The 23,116-nt window shown below is 50.6% G+C and overlaps 5 protein-coding genes and 1 pseudogene across 10 annotated transcripts; 3 read left to right on the forward strand and 3 right to left on the reverse strand.

Annotated features, from left to right (window-relative positions):
• Positions 1-236: 236 nt before the first annotated feature.
• Positions 237-1,978, reverse strand: LOC9644178 (annotated as a pseudogene).
• Positions 1,979-3,062: 1,084 nt separating this feature from the next.
• LOC112351254 (alanine--tRNA ligase-like) lies at positions 3,063-7,052 on the forward strand. Its single transcript, XM_024688756.1, has 18 exons — positions 3,063-3,282; positions 3,328-3,563; positions 3,619-3,759; positions 3,821-3,967; positions 4,027-4,179; positions 4,244-4,373; positions 4,424-4,520; positions 4,586-4,706; positions 4,762-4,872; positions 4,931-5,029; positions 5,084-5,320; positions 5,377-5,511; positions 5,567-5,638; positions 5,714-5,789; positions 5,836-5,978; positions 6,029-6,128; positions 6,179-6,771; positions 6,822-7,052. Exons 1-18 carry the CDS (start codon positions 3,063-3,065, stop codon positions 7,050-7,052), a joined length of 3,042 nt encoding a protein of 1,013 aa, XP_024544524.1.
• A 110-nt stretch (positions 7,053-7,162) lies between these two features.
• Positions 7,163-10,927, reverse strand: LOC9643860 (DNA-directed RNA polymerases IV and V subunit 2). Its single transcript, XM_024688766.1, has 6 exons — positions 10,646-10,927; positions 10,376-10,537; positions 9,475-10,322; positions 9,126-9,423; positions 7,810-9,068; positions 7,163-7,746 (listed from the first exon to the last, which is right to left on the reverse strand). Exons 1-6 carry the CDS (start codon positions 10,904-10,906, stop codon positions 7,236-7,238), a joined length of 3,339 nt encoding a protein of 1,112 aa, XP_024544534.1. The 5' UTR covers positions 10,907-10,927; the 3' UTR covers positions 7,163-7,235.
• A 2,931-nt stretch (positions 10,928-13,858) lies between these two features.
• On the forward strand, positions 13,859-15,787 carry LOC9644180 (flowering locus K homology domain). 4 transcript variants are annotated; one of them, XM_024688769.1, is made up of 7 exons: positions 13,859-13,992; positions 14,047-14,497; positions 14,587-14,691; positions 14,750-14,974; positions 15,032-15,090; positions 15,159-15,528; positions 15,604-15,787. In XM_024688769.1, exons 2-7 carry the CDS (start codon positions 14,234-14,236, stop codon positions 15,733-15,735), a joined length of 1,155 nt encoding a protein of 384 aa, XP_024544537.1. In that variant the 5' UTR covers positions 13,859-13,992; positions 14,047-14,233; the 3' UTR covers positions 15,736-15,787. The 4 variants fall into 4 exon arrangements, with proteins under 4 accessions (XP_024544537.1, XP_024544538.1, XP_024544536.1 ...); XM_024688770.1 differs by having other exon boundaries at positions 14,058-14,497; XM_024688768.1 differs by having other exon boundaries at positions 14,090-14,497.
• Positions 15,788-15,864: 77 nt separating this feature from the next.
• On the forward strand, positions 15,865-16,768 carry LOC112351255 (DNA-directed RNA polymerase II subunit RPB2-like). The gene is made up of 4 exons (XM_024688757.1): positions 15,865-15,876; positions 15,918-16,094; positions 16,208-16,369; positions 16,423-16,768. The coding sequence occupies exons 1-4, from the start codon at positions 15,865-15,867 to the stop codon at positions 16,609-16,611; spliced, it is 540 nt and encodes a 179-aa protein (XP_024544525.1). The 3' UTR covers positions 16,612-16,768.
• Positions 16,769-20,760: 3,992 nt separating this feature from the next.
• Positions 20,761-22,907, reverse strand: LOC9644181. Of its 3 annotated transcripts, XM_024688709.1 has the most exons (8): positions 22,307-22,350; positions 22,212-22,247; positions 22,128-22,159; positions 22,050-22,085; positions 21,542-21,991; positions 21,441-21,484; positions 21,305-21,387; positions 20,761-21,247 (listed from the first exon to the last, which is right to left on the reverse strand). In XM_024688709.1, exons 2-8 carry the CDS (start codon positions 22,232-22,234, stop codon positions 20,905-20,907), a joined length of 1,011 nt encoding a protein of 336 aa, XP_024544477.1. In that variant the 5' UTR covers positions 22,235-22,247; positions 22,307-22,350; the 3' UTR covers positions 20,761-20,904. The 3 variants fall into 3 exon arrangements, with proteins under 3 accessions (XP_024544477.1, XP_024544476.1, XP_024544475.1); XM_024688708.1 differs by having other exon boundaries at positions 22,050-22,077; positions 22,212-22,907; XM_024688707.1 differs by having other exon boundaries at positions 21,542-21,997; positions 22,050-22,077; positions 22,212-22,907.
• Between the last annotated feature and the right edge of the window lie 209 nt (positions 22,908-23,116).

Below are 23,116 nucleotides of genomic sequence, written 5' to 3' on the forward strand. Positions count from 1 at the left end.
AACGCTGTAATCGACACCGGCAGCAAGCTTGGAGTCCGGCAGAATTGCCTCCCCTGCCTTGGATTCCAGCAACAGTAGATCAGCGCTCGTTTCTGTCTCCCTCGAGATATGACCCAGCGCCTCCTCCGCAGTCATGCCTGCTGAGAAAGCCCACCACTTTTGCGCGCCTTGCACACACGCAGCTTCCATTTCTCCTCGACCAACCCACCGCCTTTTTGATACCCTAAATTCTGTGCTCAATTGTTGCTCTCAAATCCTCGAGAATTGCCTCTAGCCTCGTTTTTCATAAGGATTTTTGACGCTGAAAGCGTGTGCCGACGACGCTTCTCTTCCCGCCCGCCTTTCTGTGCTTGGCTGCGTTGCTGTGAATGATCGAGCAGCCGGGTGGGATAGATTTGAGGTAAAACGACGCTGCAAGAGCCTCCAAGACCCAGCAGTTCATTGAACAAGAGCTCTTGGCAAATGGAAACGAGAGAGAACCTGATAATCGAGTTTGTGGACGTCGAAGACACTTTTGAGCGTATGGGCGTGGTAAGACTTGAAAGCGTCTGCAGCCAAGCGACGCATGGTTTGGACCTCGAGTAGCTGAGTTTCCTGCAAAACAGTGAGAACAAGAATGGAAAGCGGATGAAAAAGGAACAAGCAGATTGGACATGAATGTTGAGCAACTTCGAAGTTCCATGGGAACTTTAAGCAGATGGAATAGATCAAAACTGGCAAGGCAAGAAATATAGAGGAAAGAAAAGCCATACGTTAAGGTCACGAAGGAAATCAAGCTCCTGGGGCAGCAGAAACAATACAGCCTGGCAACGGGCATCCTCTCCGCGAGCGGTCCGACCAACTCGGTGAATATACCTGTGAAGAAAGAAGGCAAGCTTTCATCAGCAAAAACAAGGAAAATAGGCCAACCTTAGGATCAGAAGGCTGGTCGTACTGGATAATCCTGCCGGTGCAAGAACTCAGAAAACCATTGCCACAATCCCACTCTTCCATAACATATTGCAAAAACAATGCTGCAGGAATGTCCAGAACTCGGGCCACAACATCGGTACAGAGGAGGAGCCCAGATTCCGCTGCACAAAACTACGTAAACCTCGTCGACTGCTTCATCTTCCCGTGAATACTCAGGCACTCCAAGTTTAACAGGCGAAACAGTTCGAAGTGGAACTTGATGGACTTACAAAAAGAGAAGAAGACCATCACCTGGAACGCTTGTTCTTAAGTTCCGAGCAACTAGAGATGTCTGTTTTCTTTGCTTTTCACCTTCTTTTTCTTGTTCTTCTACAGGAATGTGATGAGAAGCAAGAGCCGCTTCTCGGTGGGCACCACACAGTAGCCTTGCTCCAGGCCTTATACAGTAGACTAAATCCACAATCAGCTCAAACCTGACAGAGTTTTGCTGGTTATGTTGCTGCATAAGGCAGATCGACAAACTGTGCTGTTTTCTGCAACTCAAACAAAGAAGGCGAGCTTAAAATTTTTTCGCTTCTCCTTATGCTGCCTCCAAGCCTGGCAATCTGTTCAGGCATGGAAAAGGATTCGCATCGCTTACAAAACATTTGCTATGCTTACCGCAGGTTTCTCCTTATACGCGTTTTCGGTGATTAATAGGTGGAAGATCGTGCAAAACTGACGCTCAAGGATCCAGTCTATATCGAGGTCGCATCCAATCAGGTAGGAGAACTAGAACTGCCTGAATTTTTTTAGACTTCACACATTGCCTCATTTCCTCCTCAAATCCGATCTCAAGCAGCCGGTCCGCTTCGTCGATCATCAAGTACTGATGAAAACACTGCGCAAAGGAATAGAAACTTCAAACCATGTATAAAAGAATCACCTTCAAGTTGTGATAGATCCATCCTCCAAGTCCACTGTCAGCAGTGCTCCTGAGATGATCCAGGAGCCTTCCAGGAGTAGCAACGAGGAGATTCACTCCTTCGGCCTCGGCTTTACGATTCGAGCTTCCGATGATCACCATATACGTTTGGGTGTGCGCTGACATAAGTTTGCTTGCAACTAGACGTATCACGAGCTCGGGATCACGCTGCCACCGGAGGTGAATCGCAAAGCGAGCAGCAGGCTGGCATCAATGCTCGAGGACGGGAAAGACATTGTCTTGGTGATCAGCTTGCAAGCGATCACGCTGGTGGAGACCCGGATCGTGGATGGGTTCGAAGGTGGCCAGAGCCAACGAGAATGGGCATCGCATGTCTACTCTGGGGATGATCTCCGCAACTTCACCCCCGCTCGCTGACACAAGACTGTAGACAGTAGACTTTACTGCCATGGGAGCACAGAACGGGGTTGGGAAAGCTGGCGCATGCGGGTAATGGAAGTCGTACCTGTCGAGACATCGTCAAGATCAGGAGATAGCAATCTTCGCGCTCTTCCCCTCCCGAATCTAGTCCTGGTTCGCTCCGTCAGGCTGAAGCACTGCAGTCTGAGCACGTCAACTTCCAAGCCTTCCAGATGAAGAGTACGAAGCAAGGGTGGAAATTGCTGGAAATTGCTAGGGGTGCTGGCTGCCACTCCAAGTTGAGGGAGGGCGGAAAGGTGGTGAACGCGCTCCAGTGGAGGCTGGTTTTTCTTCAGCCGTTGTACATTGACGCTGCTTGGGAATGTCGGGAAATCTTCCCAGAGAAAACATCACCAGTGGCCTCGATGGTCATAGAGAACATCATGTGTATTATAAGGTTAGCCTCTTTGTTTTCCTCTCTCCCTGATCTAGAGCTTATTTGCACAATCCTAGAGATTATCTCCTCGCGTCAATCTAGAAGAAAAGTGTAGTCATTCCAGACGGGTGGGTGGATTCAAGGCAGAACAAGCCATGGCGAAGCAAGCCACAAAGTACGAAGCTCTCCTCTGTATGTTCTCGAACTTCCAGGGCGTTACAGACTTGGTATTCGGTCCAGAACTTGTCTCGCTAGCTACCACTAACTCGAGCTTCAGACCTTGGAGAAACATCGCCCCTGTCTACAAATATAATCCTTCCTGTGTCCTCAGTATTGATTATATAGTTTGGGTCCATAGAATAGATCTTGTCTTGCGCCCGGGTCGAAGATATGAGTAGCTCGGAAACTTGGCGCCATTTAGAATATTCTAAAAAGTTAAACGAGCGCGAAACAGGACTAGGGTTTAGGGCTTTGTTGGCAATGGAGGAGTGGTCGTCTTCCCAGGTGAGGAGGACGTTCGTGAAGTATTTCGAGGATAGGGAGCACCAGGAGATAGCATCCAGCTCGCTCATCCCCCTGGATGACCCTACGCTCCTCTTCACAAACTCCGGTAAGTCGGGATACCTCTAGATATGGCTTGAATTTGTTCTTCCAGGTGTTGTCCAGTTCAAGCGCCTGTTGCTGGAAAACGGGAACCACAACGCAAGAAAGACGATCATGCGCGCTTGCAACAGCCAGAAGTGCATTCGCGCTGGTGGGAAGCACAACGATCTTGAGGATGTTGGCAAGGACACATACCACCACACCTTTTTCGAGATGCTGGGGAGCTGGTCCTTTGGGGACTACTTCAAGGAGGAAGCCATAGCCTGGGCATGGGAGCTTCTCACACAGGTATACACTTTCTTCCATCTTTTCTTCATGCTGATTCGTTTTCGTCTTTGGCAAGGTGTATAAGCTGTCTAAAGATCGTCTCTTCGCGACTTACTTTGGTGGGGATGATAGCCTTGGCCTTTCACCAGATACTGAAGCCAGAGATATCTGGCTCAAGTTTCTGCCACCACAACGAGTTCTTCCGTTCGGCTGCAAGGTTGGTTTTGTAGACGATTACTGTTTGTAAAAAGAAATGTGTTTGTCATCGCCTTTCGCAGGATAACTTCTGGGAGATGGGAGAGACCGGCCCCTGCGGCCCCTGCAGCGAGATCCATTACGACAGGCTTGGTGGGCGAGACGGGTCTGCGTATGTCAACATGGACGATCCAACCTGCATCGAGCTCTGGAATCTTGTGTTTATGCAGGTACTGTGATCGATTCAACTAGTGTTTTCTAAGCTTATGATTCCTGTGATTAAATGCAGTTTAACAGAGAGACAGACGGTAAGCTCACTCCTTTGTCCACCCGAAACGTTGACACCGGCATGGGCCTGGAGCGTCTCGTGTCCGTCTTGCAAAATAAGTCGAGTAACTACGACACGGATTTGTTTGCTCCGATCTTCGATGCCATTCAAAAGGTGGTGTGAAATTACAGATCTTCGGGCTTGTGTTTGTATCTTCTGACTTCCTTTGCTCCTCCAGGCTACTGGTGCTGGGCCTTATTTAGGAAGAATGGGAGATGACGACGTTGATTTAGTGGACACGGCCTACCGTGTCCTAGCGGACCATGCGCGGACGCTAACCTTCGCCATTACTGACGGCTGCCGACCAGGTAGGCAATGGTTTTTGCGCTGCTTCTTGTTTTCATTTTTCGCCAAGCAGGCAGTGAGGGAGCGGGATACGTACTCCGACGGATCCTTAGACGAGCCGTGCGATATGGTGTGGATATTATGAAGGCTAAGCATGGATTCTTCAACGGGTGGGTTTTTCTCTCTCTTAAGTTTCTCGTTTCTCACTGACATTTGTTTTCTGTTTGCTATCCAGCCTGGTGGATGTTGTTGTAACAACCATGGGTGAAGCATACCCAGCGCTGAACGGGGCAAAGGACACGGTCAAGAAAATACTTGCCGAGGAGGAAGCGAGCTTCACCAAGACTTTAACAAAGGTGATCGTATTTTTCAGGCCATAAGAAGTGACGAGATTTATGTGCTCATTTATAGGGGGTTGAGAGGTTCCACAAGGCCGCCGCTGAAGTGAAGGATTGCCTGTTAAGCGGGCAAGTTGCGTTTCTACTTTGGGATACGTATGGCTTTCCTCTCGATCTCACTCAGGTAAGTTTACAGATTGTTTTTATTAGTCTCTAGATCTCTGAACATCCATGCTCTGCAGCTAATGGCTCGGGAGCAGTATGACTTTCAAGTGGACGAGGACGGTTTTAATCGAGCACTGGAAGATGCAAAGCGCAAATCCCGTGATGCTCGTAGCAAAGTAAGTTTCATGTGTTCAAGATCCATGTACGAAAGAAATCCCTCTACAATGCAGGCGCGAGGCGTGGACATGTCTCTGGAAGCGGCTCAAATATCACAGCTTAGAACCAGCGGCGTCGCTCCAACTAGCGACAGCAACAAATACGTCTGGCACCAAGACCACGAAACTAGAGTTGCAGCAATATTCGGCTGTAACAGCTTCACAGACACTTTTAACGCCAGCGTGGATGACAACTCCATCGTGGGGCTAGTGCTTGAATCAACCAGCTTTTATTCCGAGCAAGGAGGTCAGGTACGTTGCGTGATTTCGCATTTTGTTTCCAATACAAAAACGCATTGTATTGACAGATGCACGATATAGGCACCATAGAGGCTTGCGGCTTCCTTTTACAGGTGACAGACGTCAGGTGCTTTGGAGGATACGTTCTGCATGTAGGAATTCCGAAAGGAAGTGTTTCCGTTGGAGACGTGGTCGTTGCGAAGGTACGTCGCCTACATGTAAGTTTCAAACATTTTCTCCACGAAACGGCTAATGCAGGTGGAATACGCAAATCGTTCAAAGCTCGCCGCAAACCACACTGGTACTCACTTGTTGAGCTCGGCATTGAGGGTAGGGTGAAGCCCGATCGTGTTCGTCGCGCTGCTGGTTGTGACTTCACTTTTTTCCTTTTTGCTGTTTCTGTAGAAAGTTCTCGGAAACCATGTTGAGCAGACAAGCTCTTTGGTTGCACCGGACAAGCTGAGATTTGGTTTCAGACATGGTATTTGACTAGTCCTTGCGGATCGATCTCTCATAATTTTATCCAGGTGCAAAACTGGAGCTCCGAGAGCTTGAGGAGATAGAGAGACTTGTTGTGAACCAGATTCGGAGGGAGCTTCAAATTTATACCAAAGAAGTGAGCCTTGAAGAGGCGAATCGGATTAAAGGCTTACGTACTGTGCCTGGAGAGGTATTACATTTCTTCGTCATTTCTTTTATCTGTAGGCACTCGCACTTTAGATATATCCCGACCCGGTGCGTGTGGTTTCAGTCGGGTTGGCTGTGGAAGACCAGCTCTTAGCTCCTTTTCCCGAACCATTTTCCACAGAATTGTGTGGAGGTAAGTTTCTTATAGGAAAACGTTTTGTGTTTCTTATACGAAATTTCCAGGCACACATTTAAGTAACACCAGGGAAGCTGGTGACTTCACCATTGTGACAGAGGAAAGCACTTCCAACGGGGCTAGACAGGCTGTGGCTCTCACTGGAGCACTCGCAAAACTCGCGATTGCCCGTGGAGAAGAGTTCGCTTGTCGAGTGTCTAACGCGTTGAAACTGACAAGCTCAGAACAACTGGAGAAGGTACATAGATGCTTCAATGCTTTTTCTTGCGTCTTCTTCATCTTTAATCTACTTATGCTTCAGGAAATGGTGACTTTGAAGCCGTCACTGGACGCAGCACAGATTCCACTAACCCGCAAGCTCATCCTTCGCGGAGAGCTCGACAAGCTCCAGGTACGTCGTACACCTCTATGCTCCAAACCACCTCTATGCTCCAAACCCGTGCTCATCCATACACACTCACAGGATCGCGTCAAGGAGCTTAACAAGGTGTCGTCGCTCTCCAACCAGAGTCGTGCAATGGATGATGCCTTGCGCTGTGCTGAATCGGCTCTCCAAAGCTGCTGCGTCGTGAGAAGTGACGTCGGGCTCGATGTCAAAGCCATTCGCAAGGCAGTCTCGGCGATCATGGCCAAGGTACCAGTAGCGTTTTTCCAACACTAGCTCTCGGCCAACTCGCGGTTCTTTTGCAGGATATTGCGATCATGCTGTTTAGCGTGGACGTGGCCTCGGGCAAAGCTCTGGTCTACGCGGGAGTCCCTCCAAGCAACAAAAGAATCGTTGCAGTGGAGTGGCTGAGAAAAGCTCTGGAGCCACTGGAAGGCAAAGGGGGTGGCAACAGCGAAACCGCACAAGGCCAGGTAAAACGAAACGTTAGCTTGGCCCTGACCCATCGTTTGTGTGTGCCAGGGGACCAAGCTTGAAGGAATTGGAGACGCCATCGCCATCGCTAAAGTGTATAGCATGGGCTGTTCAAATCATTGACGCGATGTTGAAAGGTTTGATCATGCTTTGGAACCGCTCGTCTTTAGGATTAGAAACACCACCACTTTAATTCAACCAATATGTATAAAAGCCCTAAACTTCGCGCGTTTTGCGGAAGAACCCTAATTCTTGTCTTCCCTCCCGCGGAGCGAGGCGCTGGAATCGGTGACGAGGCGGAGGTCGATTCCCATGCTGTTGAGCTCCTGCACCAGCAGCTTGCAGCTGTAGGGGATCTCCAGCCTCGCGAAGCCCGGGAACTTGTCCTTGCAGAAGCGGCAGCTGGGCGCCCGCGACCGCCCAATGCTGGCCATGCGGTCGCAGCGCGTGCAAACCTCCACCTGGTGGGGATCACTGAGGTGGAACATCCGCTCCTGGATCGACGCCGCCGCGCCGTGCGCCACCAGGCTGCTGCGCTCCATCTGCGAGAACTTGATCCCGCCATACTTCTGCCGGTCCTTGATGGGCTGCCGCGTGATGCTGTCATGCCGCCCGATCCTCCTCCACTTGATCTTGTCGTCCGCCATTTGCATCAGCTTTTGGTAGAAGCAAACGCCGACGAAGATCTCCGCCTTGATCATGGAGCCATAGAGGCCGCTGTAGAACCGCTCGTTCCCAGACTTTTGGAAGCCACACCTTGACAAAACCAAGAACATCGATATAGAACAAAGCCAAAGAAAAGAAGTTAGAACAACTTACCTGTGGAGAGCAGCACCAAGTTGATCCGGCGAGGCGCTGCTAAACGGAGTGGTATTCACCCTCACTCCCATCGCGGCGGCCTTCCCTGCGATGCTCTCGAGCATCTGGCCCAGAGTCTGGCGAGTCGGGAAGGCGTGGGGATTGATGATCACGTCCGGGACGATCCCCTGGCGAGTGAAGGGAAGGTCCTCCTGGCTCAAGCAGCAGCCGATCACGCCCTTCTGCCCGTGCATGCTGCTAAACTTGTCGCCAGCCTGCGGAGCTCTCGTGCTCGCGATCTTAACTTTGACGCCGCCGTGCGGAAAACTCGCGCTCGCGGTTTTAACGTTGACGTCGTGCGATCCCTGGGCGATTTTCGGGAGCCGCACCACCTCTTTCACGGACCCCTCCTCGAAGTTCTTGAGGAAGATGCTGCTGTTGCTCACTGTCCCTTCTTTCAGCTTCCGGGTCTTGCCGATCACTGCCTGCGACGACTGGAGACGCGCACCGATCTCTGGGAAGCCATCCTCGTCCAAGTGCTGATACCGCTGCTGCGGAGAACCGTCCTCCTCCACAGGCCTTCCAAAGCTCTCCTCGGAGCTCTGCAGATTGATGTTGTAGCGGTGAGTCCTCTCGTGGATGGAACGGAATAAACCACGGTCGATGGCCGCCTGGTTGAAGATAAGTGAGTCCTCCTGGTTGTAGCCGTCGTAGCACGCCACGGCGACGACGCAGCTCTGGCCGTGCATCAACTTCTCCGGCCATCCCCGCATCATCGCGGAGTCGTTTGGTGAGAGAAGCCGACACATGCTAGTCGACACCAGCTGCTTCTGCGGATAGAAAAGGCTGTCCGACGTCGTGTCGAAGCGTTTGCTCGGGTTGCACGAGTAGTATCCGATTGCATGCTTCGAGTGTTTCTGAGCTTGGTAGGTGACGCGGGTGCTGAGGTTGTGCTGAGCGAACGGAATGGTGGACGCTGTTATGGACAGCATCGCTGCCGGATGCAGCTCCATGTGTGTGTAGCGAATCCCTGATCTCAGATCGCTGTACCTTGAAGCTATCACGCATTGCTCTTCTTCCTCGGGCCCCAGCAGCTCCACCAGTCCTTCCTGGAGCAAAAAGCGGACCTTTTCCTCCCCGTTGTTCAGTCCATGGAGCTCAGACACATTGTCGTCTGTCAGTAGCCACTCGTTGTTTTCCACGATGAAGACAGGCCTCAAAACTCGCCCTCCGTCAGTAAAGATTTGCAGCTCGCCATGCTTGTTTGGTGCTATCTCCACCTGAGAAGAAAATAATCTCTTCAGCTTTACAAAAGCCGGAAACGTCAAAACTCGTACCTCCGAATGGATAGCACCTCGGCGTCGCCTGTTGCGAAGGTGCAGGACAGCAGCCTTAGCTTCATCCCGTGTTGACAGCCCGAGCAAGCGTCCATTGAGAAATACCTTGTCAAAGACATGGAGCTGCTGGAGGGGAACTTCATCGACATCTTGTAAGTAGCCGCTGAGGTTGTCGAGCACATCGGTTTCATCGCGATGAGAAGAAATCATCGCAAACAGCGCCAGTGTCTTGAGGTGGCCACAATTTTCCCCTTCAGGAGTTTCGACCGGGCAGAACCTTCCAGTGTGAGACTTGTTTCTGCAGAAAGAAAAGAGTTATAGCATGATTGACACAAAGAGTTTCACTTACGGGTATCTGCTGTCATTAACTTTGCCCGAGTACTGAGATGGAGTTCTTACGTGCCGGAGATGAGCCAGTGTACAAGTGACGTTTTGCCGTTTTAGCGCTTCCACCACCCCGCTGCCATACGTCTGTGGCTGAGCCCAAACTCCCCTCTTGAACGCGTCTCTAAAGTCACAAGTGACGATCTTATCGTTGAAGATCCCGTCGGTGACGCTCTTCATCAGCAGCATTTTCTTGCAAGTCTCCCTCATGAAACGAGTCATAGCCTTGGTCAGCAGTAGCGCCAGAAGCTCGTTCACGCCCAGGATCCTTTTGTTGACGAGGCTGTTCTTTCGAGGCTGCCGGCGACCAAGATACGATGTGCAAAGGAACTCCACCATGTAGCCGAGGTATATCACCTTGCTCTTGGGAGAATCGAGAGCGGGAAACAGAGCCTCGACAAAACTTCCTTTGAGCTTCCTGGACTTGGAAGCTAAGAACTCCTGGTTGGCGGCACAATCCCGGTGATTGACGTCTTCGTCCCCGAAGAAGTCAGAAACCTGGTCGGCGGCCTCGCGCAACGAAGGCAGAATCATGTTGGCGAGCTCGGGATCATTTGTGGCGTGCATCACGTCCAGGACACTCTTGTCCGTCGCCAATCCCAGAGCACGAAGCGCTACGACGATCGGGACTGGATCGGCTCCCGTGATAGACAACTCCAGGTTGATGATTCCTTTATCCTCCTTGAGAAGAACTCTCGTGAAAGTGTTCCGGAAAGACAAGCCTTTGTTGGGATAAACAACGTAGCTCTTCCAGCAGCCCTTCCGAGAGATGGAGCATCTCGCCCCAAAGTTCGAGTCTTGAGGCACCACAACCTGGAAAGTTGTAGAAAGTCATTCCAGCAAACCAAGAGGTGGAAAGCCCAAACCTTCTCAGCTCCCTCGACGATGAAGTAGGCTCCAGGATCAAGAGGACAATCGATTTTTCCATCGGCATGGGCGTTTGAGAGCTCGGAGCCGATCATACACGGAATCTCTCCGACAAAAACTTCGTCATTTCGGAAGGACTCGTCGATCTTCTCGTTAGAGAGCTGAGAAGAAAAGAAAGAAACCTCAGTCAAGCAAAAGAAGAATCAAACACACTCCTCTCTAGCTTCACAGGCAACGAAATGTATATCATCAAAGCCCTTCTTTCTCACCCTGACATGGATGTCCGCGAACAATCTTGCCGAATAGCTCTGATCCCCGAGGCGCGCCTCCCAGGGATATTTCACCACGGGCGGCCGGAGAGACGCATTCAGGAGCTTGATGGACGCCGTGCTGCCCTCCTTCTCCACCGAAATCTCCTCCGTCTGCTGGAAGAGCGACGGCAGCGCCTCACAGAAATCGTCGAAGGAGTCGATGAGATGCGCGACAGGACTCCTCCCTCGCAGGAACGCCGCAAGCACATCCTCTGCCATGATCGCTCGCTCGATCGTTTGATTTCTTGCTAAAACCCTAGAATGCAGGCTAGAAAGCTAGCTAGAACATAAAACCCCTCATTAGTCCCTAAAATCTAGTTTGTTTTATTGCCTGTCTTATTTTAACTTAATCTAATCCATCGTCCTGATTTGCTGACCTTCTCCACTAGTCTCGTCATCTTGGGAAAACTTGCTTGGATAATGAAAATCTTTGCTCAAAACAGCAGTTGCTACTATGTTGCCTTCTGGATCATTAGCCTGTAGAGTTTCATCATCCAGATCCTCAACATCCCCAGCATCATCTTCTGTGCCCACATCCATATCCGCATTATCTAGTGTGAGTCCACCACAACGGGCTGTTCTCCAAAGGTTCATTTGGTCTGCTTGACGATCGATGACAGAAGGCTATCCTGGCTTGAATAGTTTCTGCGCAGTTTGCAGAACCCACTTGGATGCCTTGGGGCTTGCACTTGTTGCCGACCAAAGGTGTACCAAAGATGACAAAGAAAATCTCTCTGTACCTGAAGCAACTAAGGAATCGGGCAAGGAACAAGATCAAGAAACCGAGATCAACTAAGAATCCAAGAGGGAAATCGAAAGAACACCCGCCGGGAATGGTCACCGTTAAGGCAAAAAAGGACTAAGAATGGGTTGATGGAGTATTTAGCAATGGCCTGGTCGTAAATTTTCTTTACGATTGAGACGAAGGCTAACAAGTGAGAAGCCCTGTTCCTGTGCGAAGCTCCATCATTCAGCTTCGTCGCTTCTCCTAATCGCCTAAGATCCAAAAGGCCGAAAGACGTTCAGCCATGGAGCTGCATTTGGGGTCTCCGAGTCATCAAAAATGTCTTTGTGTGACAAGTCGCACCAAGCCAGGCACAATGAACCATTGTGGAAGCAAAGCTTTGTAGCAGCACCACCTCAAATAAATCTGATCCCAGAAAATGTCAAATCTCAGCCAACTTCGGAATGAGCGACCAACTCCACCAGACCAAGACCATTCTGGAATCGATCGATGAAGAAAAGCTCTCGAGGTTGCGGGAAAATGGGGCTAGAGCAGCGAAGCACATGGAGTGGCTCTCGCCTCCACAGCCGGAGCTATGGCAGCGCCACGTCACTCGCTACGTGGATTGAATCTAGCGTTAGGAGGGCTGAGGTGGCACTTCGGCCGAAGTGGTTTGGCATGGCGGAGGCGAGGAGGGTGACGAGCCGGGATTCCTGTAGAGCGAGGTCTGTTCCAAAGTTTGGAGGATGGAAGTTGCCACAGCGCGCCATAGATCCTTGGTCCAAGCCTGGGATCGAAATGCAACTGGAGAGCGTGGATGGGATTGGATTGCTTTCTCCGCGATTTGTTCCGTATCGCCCTGTTGGTATACTTAAGCGGAGGTTGATATCGACTTCTTTCGTTTTCATCTTTGTGTTTCAGGTGTCCCGGATTTAGTACGAGATAGATCGCTGCTGCCAAAGTGTTATAGAGTCTACAAAGGAGGCTACCAGGAAACGACGAAACCGACGTTGTTTGACGTTGTTGAGGACGAAGGGAATCATGTGGTTCTCCCGCTGAGAATCAAAGGATGCCAATGGAATGGGGAACGATGGTGTGCTACCAGCTTTTCTGCTAGTGAAGCCCGCGGCTCAAATGGTTCCAACATTCTCCAGAGCGAGCTTTCCAAGTCCGAGCAGCGGCTGAAGCGAAGCAGGTGATTGTTTTCGATTTTGGTGCTGCCTTTTGAAGTGTTTTCCAACAGGAACCGCGCAGAGTGGGAGATTATTTCTTGCGTGAGACTTGGACTCCTCCCAAGCACGAGAAGACGAAAAAGAAAACGCCAGTTCCCCCTTTGGCTGTGAGTCTGATTCCAATGTTTAACGAGTCTGAAGAAGCAGCAAAGAACTCTGCCTTGATCAACGAGTACCGGATGGAAGCCAGGCGCGTGGCATATGAAAAGTACGTGTTTTCAACTTCACTGAACTTTGTGGTTGATGTTTCCCTGTTTGGAATGCATCTAGATCCAAAGGTGAAGACGCTCAACCCAAGCCAGGTGTGGAGCCGACCGTCACGGGCATGCCACCCAAAGCTCTTGAGGACTACAGCCTCCAGCAGCTGGGCTCCATACTTGGGAAAGAGATGAAGTTCTCAGCTTTGCAACACAAATTCAACAAGCAGCTGTACGAGTTTTGCGACTCGTCCGACACATTACGTCCATTTACATTCCGCCGGAAGTACGCTGCTCTCAAGGTAAAGTTTTCCTCACAGATTCTTTTCTTTCTCAGCTGGTATCTCCTTCTCCGGACAGGCTCTCCATGACAAAGAGGCTGCAAAGGATATCAATCCGGCCGCCAGCATGGACCAAGCCGAAGTGTTCCTCAAAGGAATGGATCAGCATCCGTGGTACAAGGAGCTTGCAAAGCTCATCTTTTCGGGTGATAAATGTGGCTCCAGGGGAGAGTGGCTCATCCTTAACATCCTCCGCCTGGCCGTGGAGGTACGCTTGCAAAGTTCTAGATAGATGCGCAACGCTATTCATCCGTTCTTGGTTCCAGGGAGGAGGCAGATTCTCCAGAAAGGACTTCGTTCCATTGCTCTACTTCCTGGACAACGAGGGAGTGAATCTCAGCGAGCCCGGCACAGTGAAAGCTCTCGGATTGATCAGGACGGCACTCAAAGTTCCCAACGAAGCTTTGGAAGAATTCGTGGAGTCTTGCGATGTCGTCCCGGAGTGGCTTCTCAGCCTCTATCATCCCAGGTATGGAAGGCTCATCTCGTTTCGCAGGCCTACGCCGCTCCAGCTCAAAGCCTCGCGCTACTTCAGTCGCTTTAGAAGCATGCAGTTCTCCTTCGTGTAAACCAGTTGCCGACGTGGCACATCTCATCCACCACCCGCGTCAGCAAAGCCCTAGCCACGTGGTGCCCAAATGACGTGGACAAGATGTGGCGCTATGCATGCGTTACGGACTGCCGCGTCAGCAATAGGGTTTATGCAGCTGGGAGGGGAAACATCGGTCAGATCCGGCAGCGCTAGCGTCGATCTCGTCGAATCCATGGCAAATTCTAGCGGCGGCAGCCGTGGCGCCTGCATTTCTGGAATGTAAGTGGATTTTGGGGGGATTTGTTGCTCCTTCTTTCTTTACCAGCACCATAGTCTTCTCTTAGACGAATAATCTCTGTCACACACACACGAACAGATCTGCGCAGATGATTGCGTCGCACTAGATGTTGTTGATCCCCTGATCGTCGTCGTTTCCACTCGAGTCCCATGAGATGATCCTCCTCCCTGGTGTGCCGCTGTGATAATCTCAAGAGCGAGTGCCCTCTCCTCCAAGCATCGGATGGCCCCAAACCCATCAGCATTGCTACTGGCTCCCGTCCCAAACTCCTCCTCTTCTAGGAAGCGCCACGCAGAGGACGGTGGTAGTGGAATTTCCATTGGAGCCGGCCCTGCGACCAAACGGGCTGTCAAAACGCCTGATGTTTTGTTTCGCCTCCTTGTCCCTGCAGGGAAGATCGGCAAGGTGATCGGCAAGAAAGGATCGCAGATAAAGAAGCTGAGAGACGAGACTGGCGCTCACATCAAAATCGCGGATCCCATGAACGTATGTATTCTCTTTGCAAGTTCTCTCTTTTCGTTACTTCCTTCGGCTGTTTAAGATCTGGCTAACGTGTTTGATGCATTTGATTCCAGACTACCGAGGATCGAGCGGTACTGATATCTTCCAAAAACGAGGGTGGCTCAGACAGAACTTGTGCCGAGCTTGCTCTCCTTGAAGTCGTCACGATCTTACTAAAGGTGACATTTTTTTGATCGCGAATGTCACTCGTCGCTCTGAACTTTTCTCATTTTCTAGGACGGAGATGGTGCGACGCCTTCTGCGGCAATTGGTCCTCAGCACCAAGGCTCTCCCAATTTGACCAGGCTGCTCATCGCCGGCTCCCAAGCCGGGAGCTTGATCGGCAAAGCCGGGGCCAACATAAAAAACATTCGAGGCTCATCCTCGGCCAGCGTCCGAGTTTTGCCTTCGGACCAGCTCCCGCTTTGCTCGGCAGCTTGTGAGACAGATCGACTAGTCCAGGTATCTCTTATTTCTCTTTCCTTTTTGTTCCTCGTCTCAGCTTAGAAGCGCTTCCAGATCTCGGGCGAAGTGGCCGCGGTACAAATGGCCATCGAGCTCGTAGCTGCCAACTTAAGGTAGTATTTTTTGGGGGTGGGGTGGTGTTGCTTTGCGGCAGACGATAATTTTACTGCTGCGCTCGCAGAGATAATCCACCAAAGGAAACTGTGCCTACAACTCCAGAAGCCAAGACGGCATACTTTCTAGGAATCGATGGAAAAACCGGACAGCAAGTACTACTCCCGCATTCTTCCGTGGCTGCTGTCTACGGGCATTCTCCTTCCTCCATGGCTCTCTACGGCCTCCAACCGCATCCTCTCGCAGGTCCAGCATACGCTGGCGGGGTTTTGGCCCAAGCTCCGCCGCTCTACGCAAATCCTGCCGCTCGACTACCACCGATGCTACCAAAAGTCTCGGCGGAGATGAGCGTTCCCAGCTCGGTCATGGGAGGCCTCATTGGAAAAGGCGGCTTTCATATCTCCCACATGAGGAGTGTTTCCGGTGCTACCATCAAGGTACGTTTTTTTTCGTTTTTAGCTCCGCTCGATCGATCGGGAAGATCTAAATTTTTGTTTCTCGGTTTTGTGAAGGTCAATGGAAGCAAAGAAAGCTCCGTGGAAAGAACCATATTGTTTGAAGGGACTCAAGAGCAAGTAAATGCCGCGCAAAGTTTGGTTCATGCGTTTCTTAATGGGCAATCGGCCCTTCCTTCGTCGACGTGACGATGGATTAGATTAAGGTAAAAGGCAATAAAACAAATTAGATTTAAAGGGAGGGTTTTATGTTCTAGCTCACTTTCTAGCCTGCATTCTAGTGTTTTAGGAAGAAATCAAGCGATCGAGCGAGCGATCATGGCAGAGGATGTGTTTGCGATCTCATCGGCTCCTTCGACGATTTGTGTGAGGCACTGCTGTCGTTCCTCCAGCAGACGGAGGAGATTTCGGTGGAGAAGGAGGGCAGCACGGCGTCCATCAAGCTCCTGAATGCGTCGCTCCGGCCGCTCGTGGTGAAATATCCCTGGGAGGCGCGCCTCGGGGATCAGAGCTATTCGGCAAGATTGTTCGCGGACATCCATGTCAGGGTGAGAAAGAAGGGCTTTGACGATATACATTTCGTTGCCTGTGAAGCTAGAGAGGAAAGAGGTGTGTTTCATTCTTCTGTTGCTTGACTGAGGTTTCTTTCTTTTCTTCTCAGCTCTCTAACGAGAAGGTCGACGAGTCCTTCCGAAATGACGAAGTTTTTGTCGGAGAGATTCCGTGTATGATCGGCTCCAAGCTCTCAAACCCCCATGCCGATGGAAAAATCGATTGTCCTCTTGATCCTGGAGCCTACTTCATCGTCGAGGGAGCTGAGAAGGTTTGGGCTTTCCACCTCTTGGTTTGCTGGAATGACTTTCTACAACTTTCCAGGTTGTGGTGCCTCAAGACTCGAGCTTTGGGGCGAGATGCTCCATCTCTCGGAAGGGAGCTACGTTGTTTATCCCAACAAAGGCTTGTCTTTCCGGAGCAATTTCACGAGAGTTCTTCTCAAGGAGGACAAAGGAATCATCAACCTGGAGTTGTCTATCACGGGAGCCGATCCAGTCCGGATCGTCGTAACGCTTCGTGCTCTGGGATTGGCGACGAACAAGAGTGTCCTAGACGTGCAGAGAGCAGAGAGCAGAGAGCTCATTTGGCAAATAGCTCACTGAAGCCTCAAATAAGAACATGTACCTCTTTATTGTAGTAAAGAGCATGAACTCATCAATCTTTTAAAAGGATCTTCTCAAAGGAGATTATTTGTCAAAAAATCAATATCCTTTCTGTTTCTTCCTTTTCGTTTCTTCAATTTTGGAAGAATCTGCCTTCCAATGTTTTCTTTCACTTGTTCATTCAAAGCACGTTCCCAGAATTCAACGGAAATTTCCAACAGTGAAGCTCCAGTCGACAGGTCAACCTCCCCTTCAAGATACTTCAAGTAAAATTCTTTGTTATCCCTCATATCCTCCAGAATCGTCAGACGGTCCTCCAACTTCTGTGGGTTGACTTTTGACACCTCTCCAAGGTGCAGAGGAGGTTCCACCTGAAGCACCTGTGCAGAAGGGTTGCCAGAGCTGCTTTGCCTCCTCCGTCCGTATTCATTGAACAAGTTGGTCACCTGTTCGTCCTCAATCCCATTGAGGCCTCGCTCAACTTCCCAGCCGAAGAGGCACCTATAAAACTGGGCCACCTCATTTCGTTCAGCCCGGCTGTTGCAGACGAGTGTCTGAGCTCGCATTGACTCAAAACAGCCAGGTCATTGGCTGTCTTGAGGGTGAAGATTAGAAATCCAACCTCCGCAACAGTCAATAGCGCCTCTAGCCAGTCTTCAGTGATGTCACCAGTCGTCATTGATGTCCATGCGTTGATGTATGCTTCCCGCAGGAAGAAAAATGTCCGCTCTTAATCTTCTGTAACTTCCTCGTCCCCTGCCGCCTCTGGTCCTTCCTCATGCCCTGCTTTTCCCTCGCCCACCAAAAACTCGTATGTGATGCAATCCATGCTGAACTTTGAAGCTCCGCAGGCTGTCCCGATGGCTCCCATGATGATTTTTTCCTCCTTGTGAGACTCCACAATGAATCGCTGAACAGCTACTTTCAACCTGTGAGACAGACGATCAATGCTCGTCTGTAGCAGATCAAACAACACCAACACTGGTGTTGTGTTGTCCTTTCATATTAGAGGGATGAAACAAAAGGCGACCGCCCTAATAAGAACAAATACTACACGCCAAAAGGATGATTCTCTAGCCCTCTCCTTATATACTCAAACCCCCCTTTGCATGTGGGATATAATATGGGCGGTTCTAATTGGAGGATGAAATGTGCCACGTCGGTAATTGGTTTACACGAAGGAGAACTGCATGCTTCGAAAGCGCCTGAAGTAGCGCGAGGCTTTGAGCTGGTTGGCCTGCGAAACGAGATGAACCTTCCATACCTGGGACGATAGAGGCTGAGAAGCCACTCCGGGACGATATCGCAAGACTCCAGAGCTTCGTCGGGAACTTTGAGTGCCATCCAAGAGCTTTCACTGTGCCGGGCTCGCTGAGATTCACTCCCTCGTTGTCCAGGAAGTAGAGCAATGGAACGAAGTCCTTTCTGGAGAATCTGCCTCCTCCCCGGAACCAAGAACAGATGAAAGTTATAGTGTTGCGCATCTATCTAGAAATTTGCAAGCGTACCTCCACGGCCAGACGGATGTTAGAGGATGTTAAGGATGAGCCACTCTCCCCTGGAGCCACATTTATCACCCGAAAAGATGAGCTTTGAAAGCTCCTTGTACCACGGATTCTGATCCATTCCTTTGAGGAACACTTCGGCTTGTTCCATGCTGGCGGCCGAATTGATATCCTTTGCAGCCTCTTTGTCATGGAGAGGCTGTCCAGAGAAGGAGATACCAGCTGAGAAAGAAAAGAATCTGTGAGGAAAACTTTACCTTGAGAGCAGCGTACTTCCGGCGGAATGTAAATGGACGTAATGTGTCGGACGAGTCGCAAAACTCGTACAGCTGCTTGTTAAATTTGTGTTGCAAAGCTGAGAATTTCATCTCTTTCCCAAGTATGGAGCCCAGCCGCTGGAGGCTGTAGTCCTCAAGAGCTTTGGGTGGCATGCCCATGACGGTCGGCTCCACACCTGGCCTGAATTGAGCGTCTTCACCTTTGGATCTAGATGCATTCCAAACAGGGAAACATCAACCACAAAGTTCATGAAAACACGTACTTTTCATATGCCACGCGCCTGGCTTCCATCCGGTACTCGTTGATCGAGGCAGAGTTCTTTGCTTCTTCTTCAGACTCGTTAAACATTGGAATCAGAGTCACAGCCAAAGGGGGAACTGGCGTTTTCTTTTTCGGCTTCTCGTGCTTAGGAGGAGTCAGCGGGAAAGCTGGTAGCACACCATCGTTCCCCATTCCATTGGCATCCTTTGATTCTCAGCGGGAGAACCACATGATTCCCTTCGTCCTCAACAACGTCAAACAACGTCAGTTTCTTCGTTTCCTGGTAGCCTCCTATGTAGACTCTATAACACTTTGGCAGCAGCGATCTATCTCGTACTAAATCCGGGACACCTGGAAGACAAAGACGAAAACGAAAGACGGCTTAAGTATACCAACTGGGCGATACGGAACAAATCGCGGAGAAAGCAATCCAATCCCATCCACACTCTCCAGTTGCATTTCGATCCCAGGCTTGGACCAAGGATCTATGGCGCGCTGTGGCAACTTCCATCCTCCAAACTTTGGAACAGACCTTGCTCTACAGGAATCCCGGCTCGTCACCCTCCTCGCCTCCGCCATGCCAAACCACTTCGGCCGAAGTGCCACCAGCCCTGCTGTGGAGGCGAGTGCCACTCCATATGCTTCGCTTCTCTAGCCCCATTTTCCCGCAACCTCGAGAGCTTTCTTCATCGATCGATTCTAGAATGGTCTTGGTCTGGTGGAGCTGGTCGCTCATTCCGAAGTTGGAATGAGAGGCTGAGATTTGACATTTTCTGGGATCAGATTTATTTGAGGTGGTGCTGCTGCAAAACTTTGCTTCCACAATGGTTCAAACGTCTTTCCATCTTTTTTATAACGATTGGGGAATGCAGGCACTGTGTCTGGCTTGGTGCGACTTGTCACACAAAGACATTTTCGATGACTCGGAGACCCCAAGTGCAGCTCCATGGCTGAGCGTCTTTCGGCTTTTTGGATCTTAGGCAATTAGGAGAAGCGACGAAGCTGAATGATGGAGCTTCGCACAGGAACAGGGCTTCTCACTTGTTAGCCTTCGTCTCAATCGTAAAGAAAATTTACGACCAGGCCATTGGTAAATACTCCATCAACCCATTCTTAGTACTTTTTTGCCTTAACGGTAGAAAGAGCTGGGAGATAGCAAAGGACCTTTTTCTCTTGCACAGCGTCATTCTTAATCGGCTTGACATGTGGAGATCTCCAAGAGAAGAACACGTAAAAATCTTCCCAGCTTGAAAGATTTTACTCAATGAGTCCACTACAGACACTTCATGCTCTACTAGTATGCGTTTTGCCTCAACATAGACACTTGGGAGTATAGAACTAGCCCCAGAGCCAAAGTCTTGCACGTCCAACAGGAAGCTCTGGAACATTCCAGAAATCTGGAAGTTTTCAAAGGTTGGCTCACATATGATATCTGATATCCTTAGTATTTAAATCATGAAAAAGATGTCCTCATAACAGTGTGTTTTCGTTGCTGGATCTTAGCTCCCTCTTGCGCTTATGCCTTTTGCCACGTGGATTCATTATAAGATTATTGGTAAGACAAATAATGAAACCATATGGAAAAATTGTCATTGTTTTGAAGTTGGAACAAAATGTAACAGCACCCCGTCCAAAATTTCAGACTCATTAAAAATATCTAAAGCCAATACCAACTATTCTGCCTGAATTTGATACATAAAGTAAGAGTGCAAGTAACAACATTTAACTACCTCTCCAGATGCAAGCATCTTGTGATCTCTCCTCATCAGTTCAAAAAACCACCCAAACTGTGCCAAAATGGTAATCAACGAAGTCTTTGACACCGAAACGAGGTCCCACATCGGGACATACGCAGATCTCAGGATCAAGCAAGGAGCAGACACTTCACTTCCTCGTATGTGAGCTGCTTCAACTCTCCCACATACTCGTAGCCAGAATTTGCACAGACGCATCAATCACGCCTCAATTGAAAAAATGAAGTCATATAAACGGCAAACCGTTTGCGAAACTCGGAAATAGAACACAGTCCTTTACTTGCGTTGTTTATTCTGACAGAGTTTCTAACAAGGCAAAATAGCAGTTTTGGAACAGTTTTGCAGGCTGTGCTGCTGCCCGAGTCCAGCCACCAGGACAAGAAAGCATCACCCTTGTCTTTCTCAAGCAAAGGTTCGTTCCTTGAGCGCCACCGATTCCAGTGGCTCTGACAGCTTGCGAATGGTGTCGAAAACCTGCAGCGTTCCAAAGTGCTTAGGCACGCCGTGCCTGAACAGAAACTTGCGCTTGGCCTCGGGCTCCAGCGGGAAATGCTTAGCGTACATAAAAACCGCGGTGGAGAGAGCATGCCCCCATGCATACGAGGGCGTAGCCACCACAGCATGCCTCAGCTGCTGGAGCGCCTTCCACAGCATCTCATCCTGCGCCACAGCTTCTTCCGGCAGTGGCTCGTAATCCTCGGGACGCATGTGGACTAGCTTCTCGTATGCGGTTGGGCCTTCTTTCCTGAGTAAGCAATGCAAGACATTGATGGAATTCTGTCTTCTAAGAGAAGATACGTACCACATATGGTTTAGTGTGTTGTGTCGCAACGCAGTCTCCACTAAAGACGGCCCGCGCTCCACCAGGAAACCACCGTTCAGAGCCTGAACACCACATTGCTTCTATAGCTGGAATGGAGAGAAGTATAAAAGCCTACCTCTTCTTCGGCCGATGCAGCTCCTCGGGTACACAGCTGACCGTCTAGAACGATCAGGGAGAAAGTTATAGTCAGCGAGAAGCGAACGGAATGTAACTTACACGTCAAGCTGTGATCGTAGTAGACCGGGAGGTCGTAGCGGCCAAGCCAGAGACGCGCGTGAGCGCTGGCATTGACAATCGTGTAGTAGTGTGGGAGTGTTGAGTGTGGCGGCCGGTGCAGCAGCAGCGAGCGTAGGAGCTGGTTAGACCGGATCCCGCGCAGCAGCAGCCTGGCCTCGCTCACACGTAATGGAGAAGTGGTAACTTCGTCGCATGGGTACGCTGGTGGCACTTCGGGCAAGGCGTTCCTGTCACCTTCCAGTTGTGAGTACTCCTCCTCCACTATGTCTCCTAGCCGTCTGTAAGTGGCAACAGCAGCCCGCAAGTTCCATCCCAGGTTCGTCACTGGCAAGTAGAAAAAATAGTCATTCTCCGTCAGCTTGGAGACAAGGTCCAGGATGTGGGGAACATCATCCAGTCCGACGGCTAGACTCGCTCCTGATCCCTTCCCTGTTACTAAGTAACAACAAAATGCGTTAGCACTGCACTCGGGTCAAAACTTACGTACGGCCACCATGCAGCGCGCTGCCTCCTTCCTGCCATCCTGGAATGGGTTAGCACAGCACTCGGCTCAAAACTTACGTACCGCCACCATGCCGCGCTGCACCCTCCTCCTTCCTGCCATTCTGGAATGCGTAAGCACAGGCACTCCGGGTCAAAATTTACGTACCGCCACCACGCCGCGAGCTGCATCCTTTCTGCCGCTCTGGAAAAACACGAATCATCCATAGAGGAAAGAAATCAAAGGAAGAAAAACCATGATACCAAAGTAGAGGGGCTCCAGGGAGGGCCGCACAGGCTCGAGGGGCGGTCCTCCATGACAAGTTGGCCCGGTCGATGAGGAGCAGCGGCATCCATGCGCACGCGCACGCCTTTGCTGCCACAAAAGCGCTCCCAAAACATCTGCAGCGGCTTCCCAACCTCGTCATCTCCATCGCAAGCACCAAAGTCGTGGCCCAGCAGCTCCCCAGCAAACTCCACCACAAGATCACACGCAACCTGAGAAGTCGGCGGAAGGGATTTTCGGAGCCCTTCACGCTCCTCAGGGGGCAGGTTTCCCAGGCAGAGATTGACACGAAGGAGAAGAGGGTGTGGTCGTTAGCAGGCGGATAGAAGAGGTAGCCCACCTCTGCGATGTATTCACACAGCGCTCTCGCCTCCGACACGTCGGCGTCGGTTGTCCCATTTCTCGGGCTTTTCTCCGCACAACTCGCGAGATGTGACTTCGAGAGCTTGGGTGTGTTGATCTTCCTCCTGTGCCTGTGCCCACCAGTCCTCCAGAGCTTGAAGAGAACTCCCCCTGTGCCAAAGGAATCGCTTACGAGCATTGCCTCCATACCTGAGGTAGCCGCTTTAAAGGCTCGCGATCTGTCGTCCACCACCGCTTGTCGAGGCGTAAGCTCCAAGTCTCCGTTTCCCGGCCGTGCTTTTGCCTAGCAGCGAGAGCGATAGCAACAACAATGCCTTCTCCGGTAGAAGCAGCAGCAGCTTGTCCGACTCCTCCTCTTGCTCGGACAACGAATCTCTCTGCTCCTACCGTTGCCTCAGGAGCGCCATGCATGCATTGTTAAATGG

This window comes from Selaginella moellendorffii, unplaced genomic scaffold, assembly GCF_000143415.4.
Source record: "Selaginella moellendorffii unplaced genomic scaffold, v1.0 SELMOscaffold_59, whole genome shotgun sequence".
NCBI classification, from domain to species: domain Eukaryota; kingdom Viridiplantae; phylum Streptophyta; class Lycopodiopsida; order Selaginellales; family Selaginellaceae; genus Selaginella; species Selaginella moellendorffii.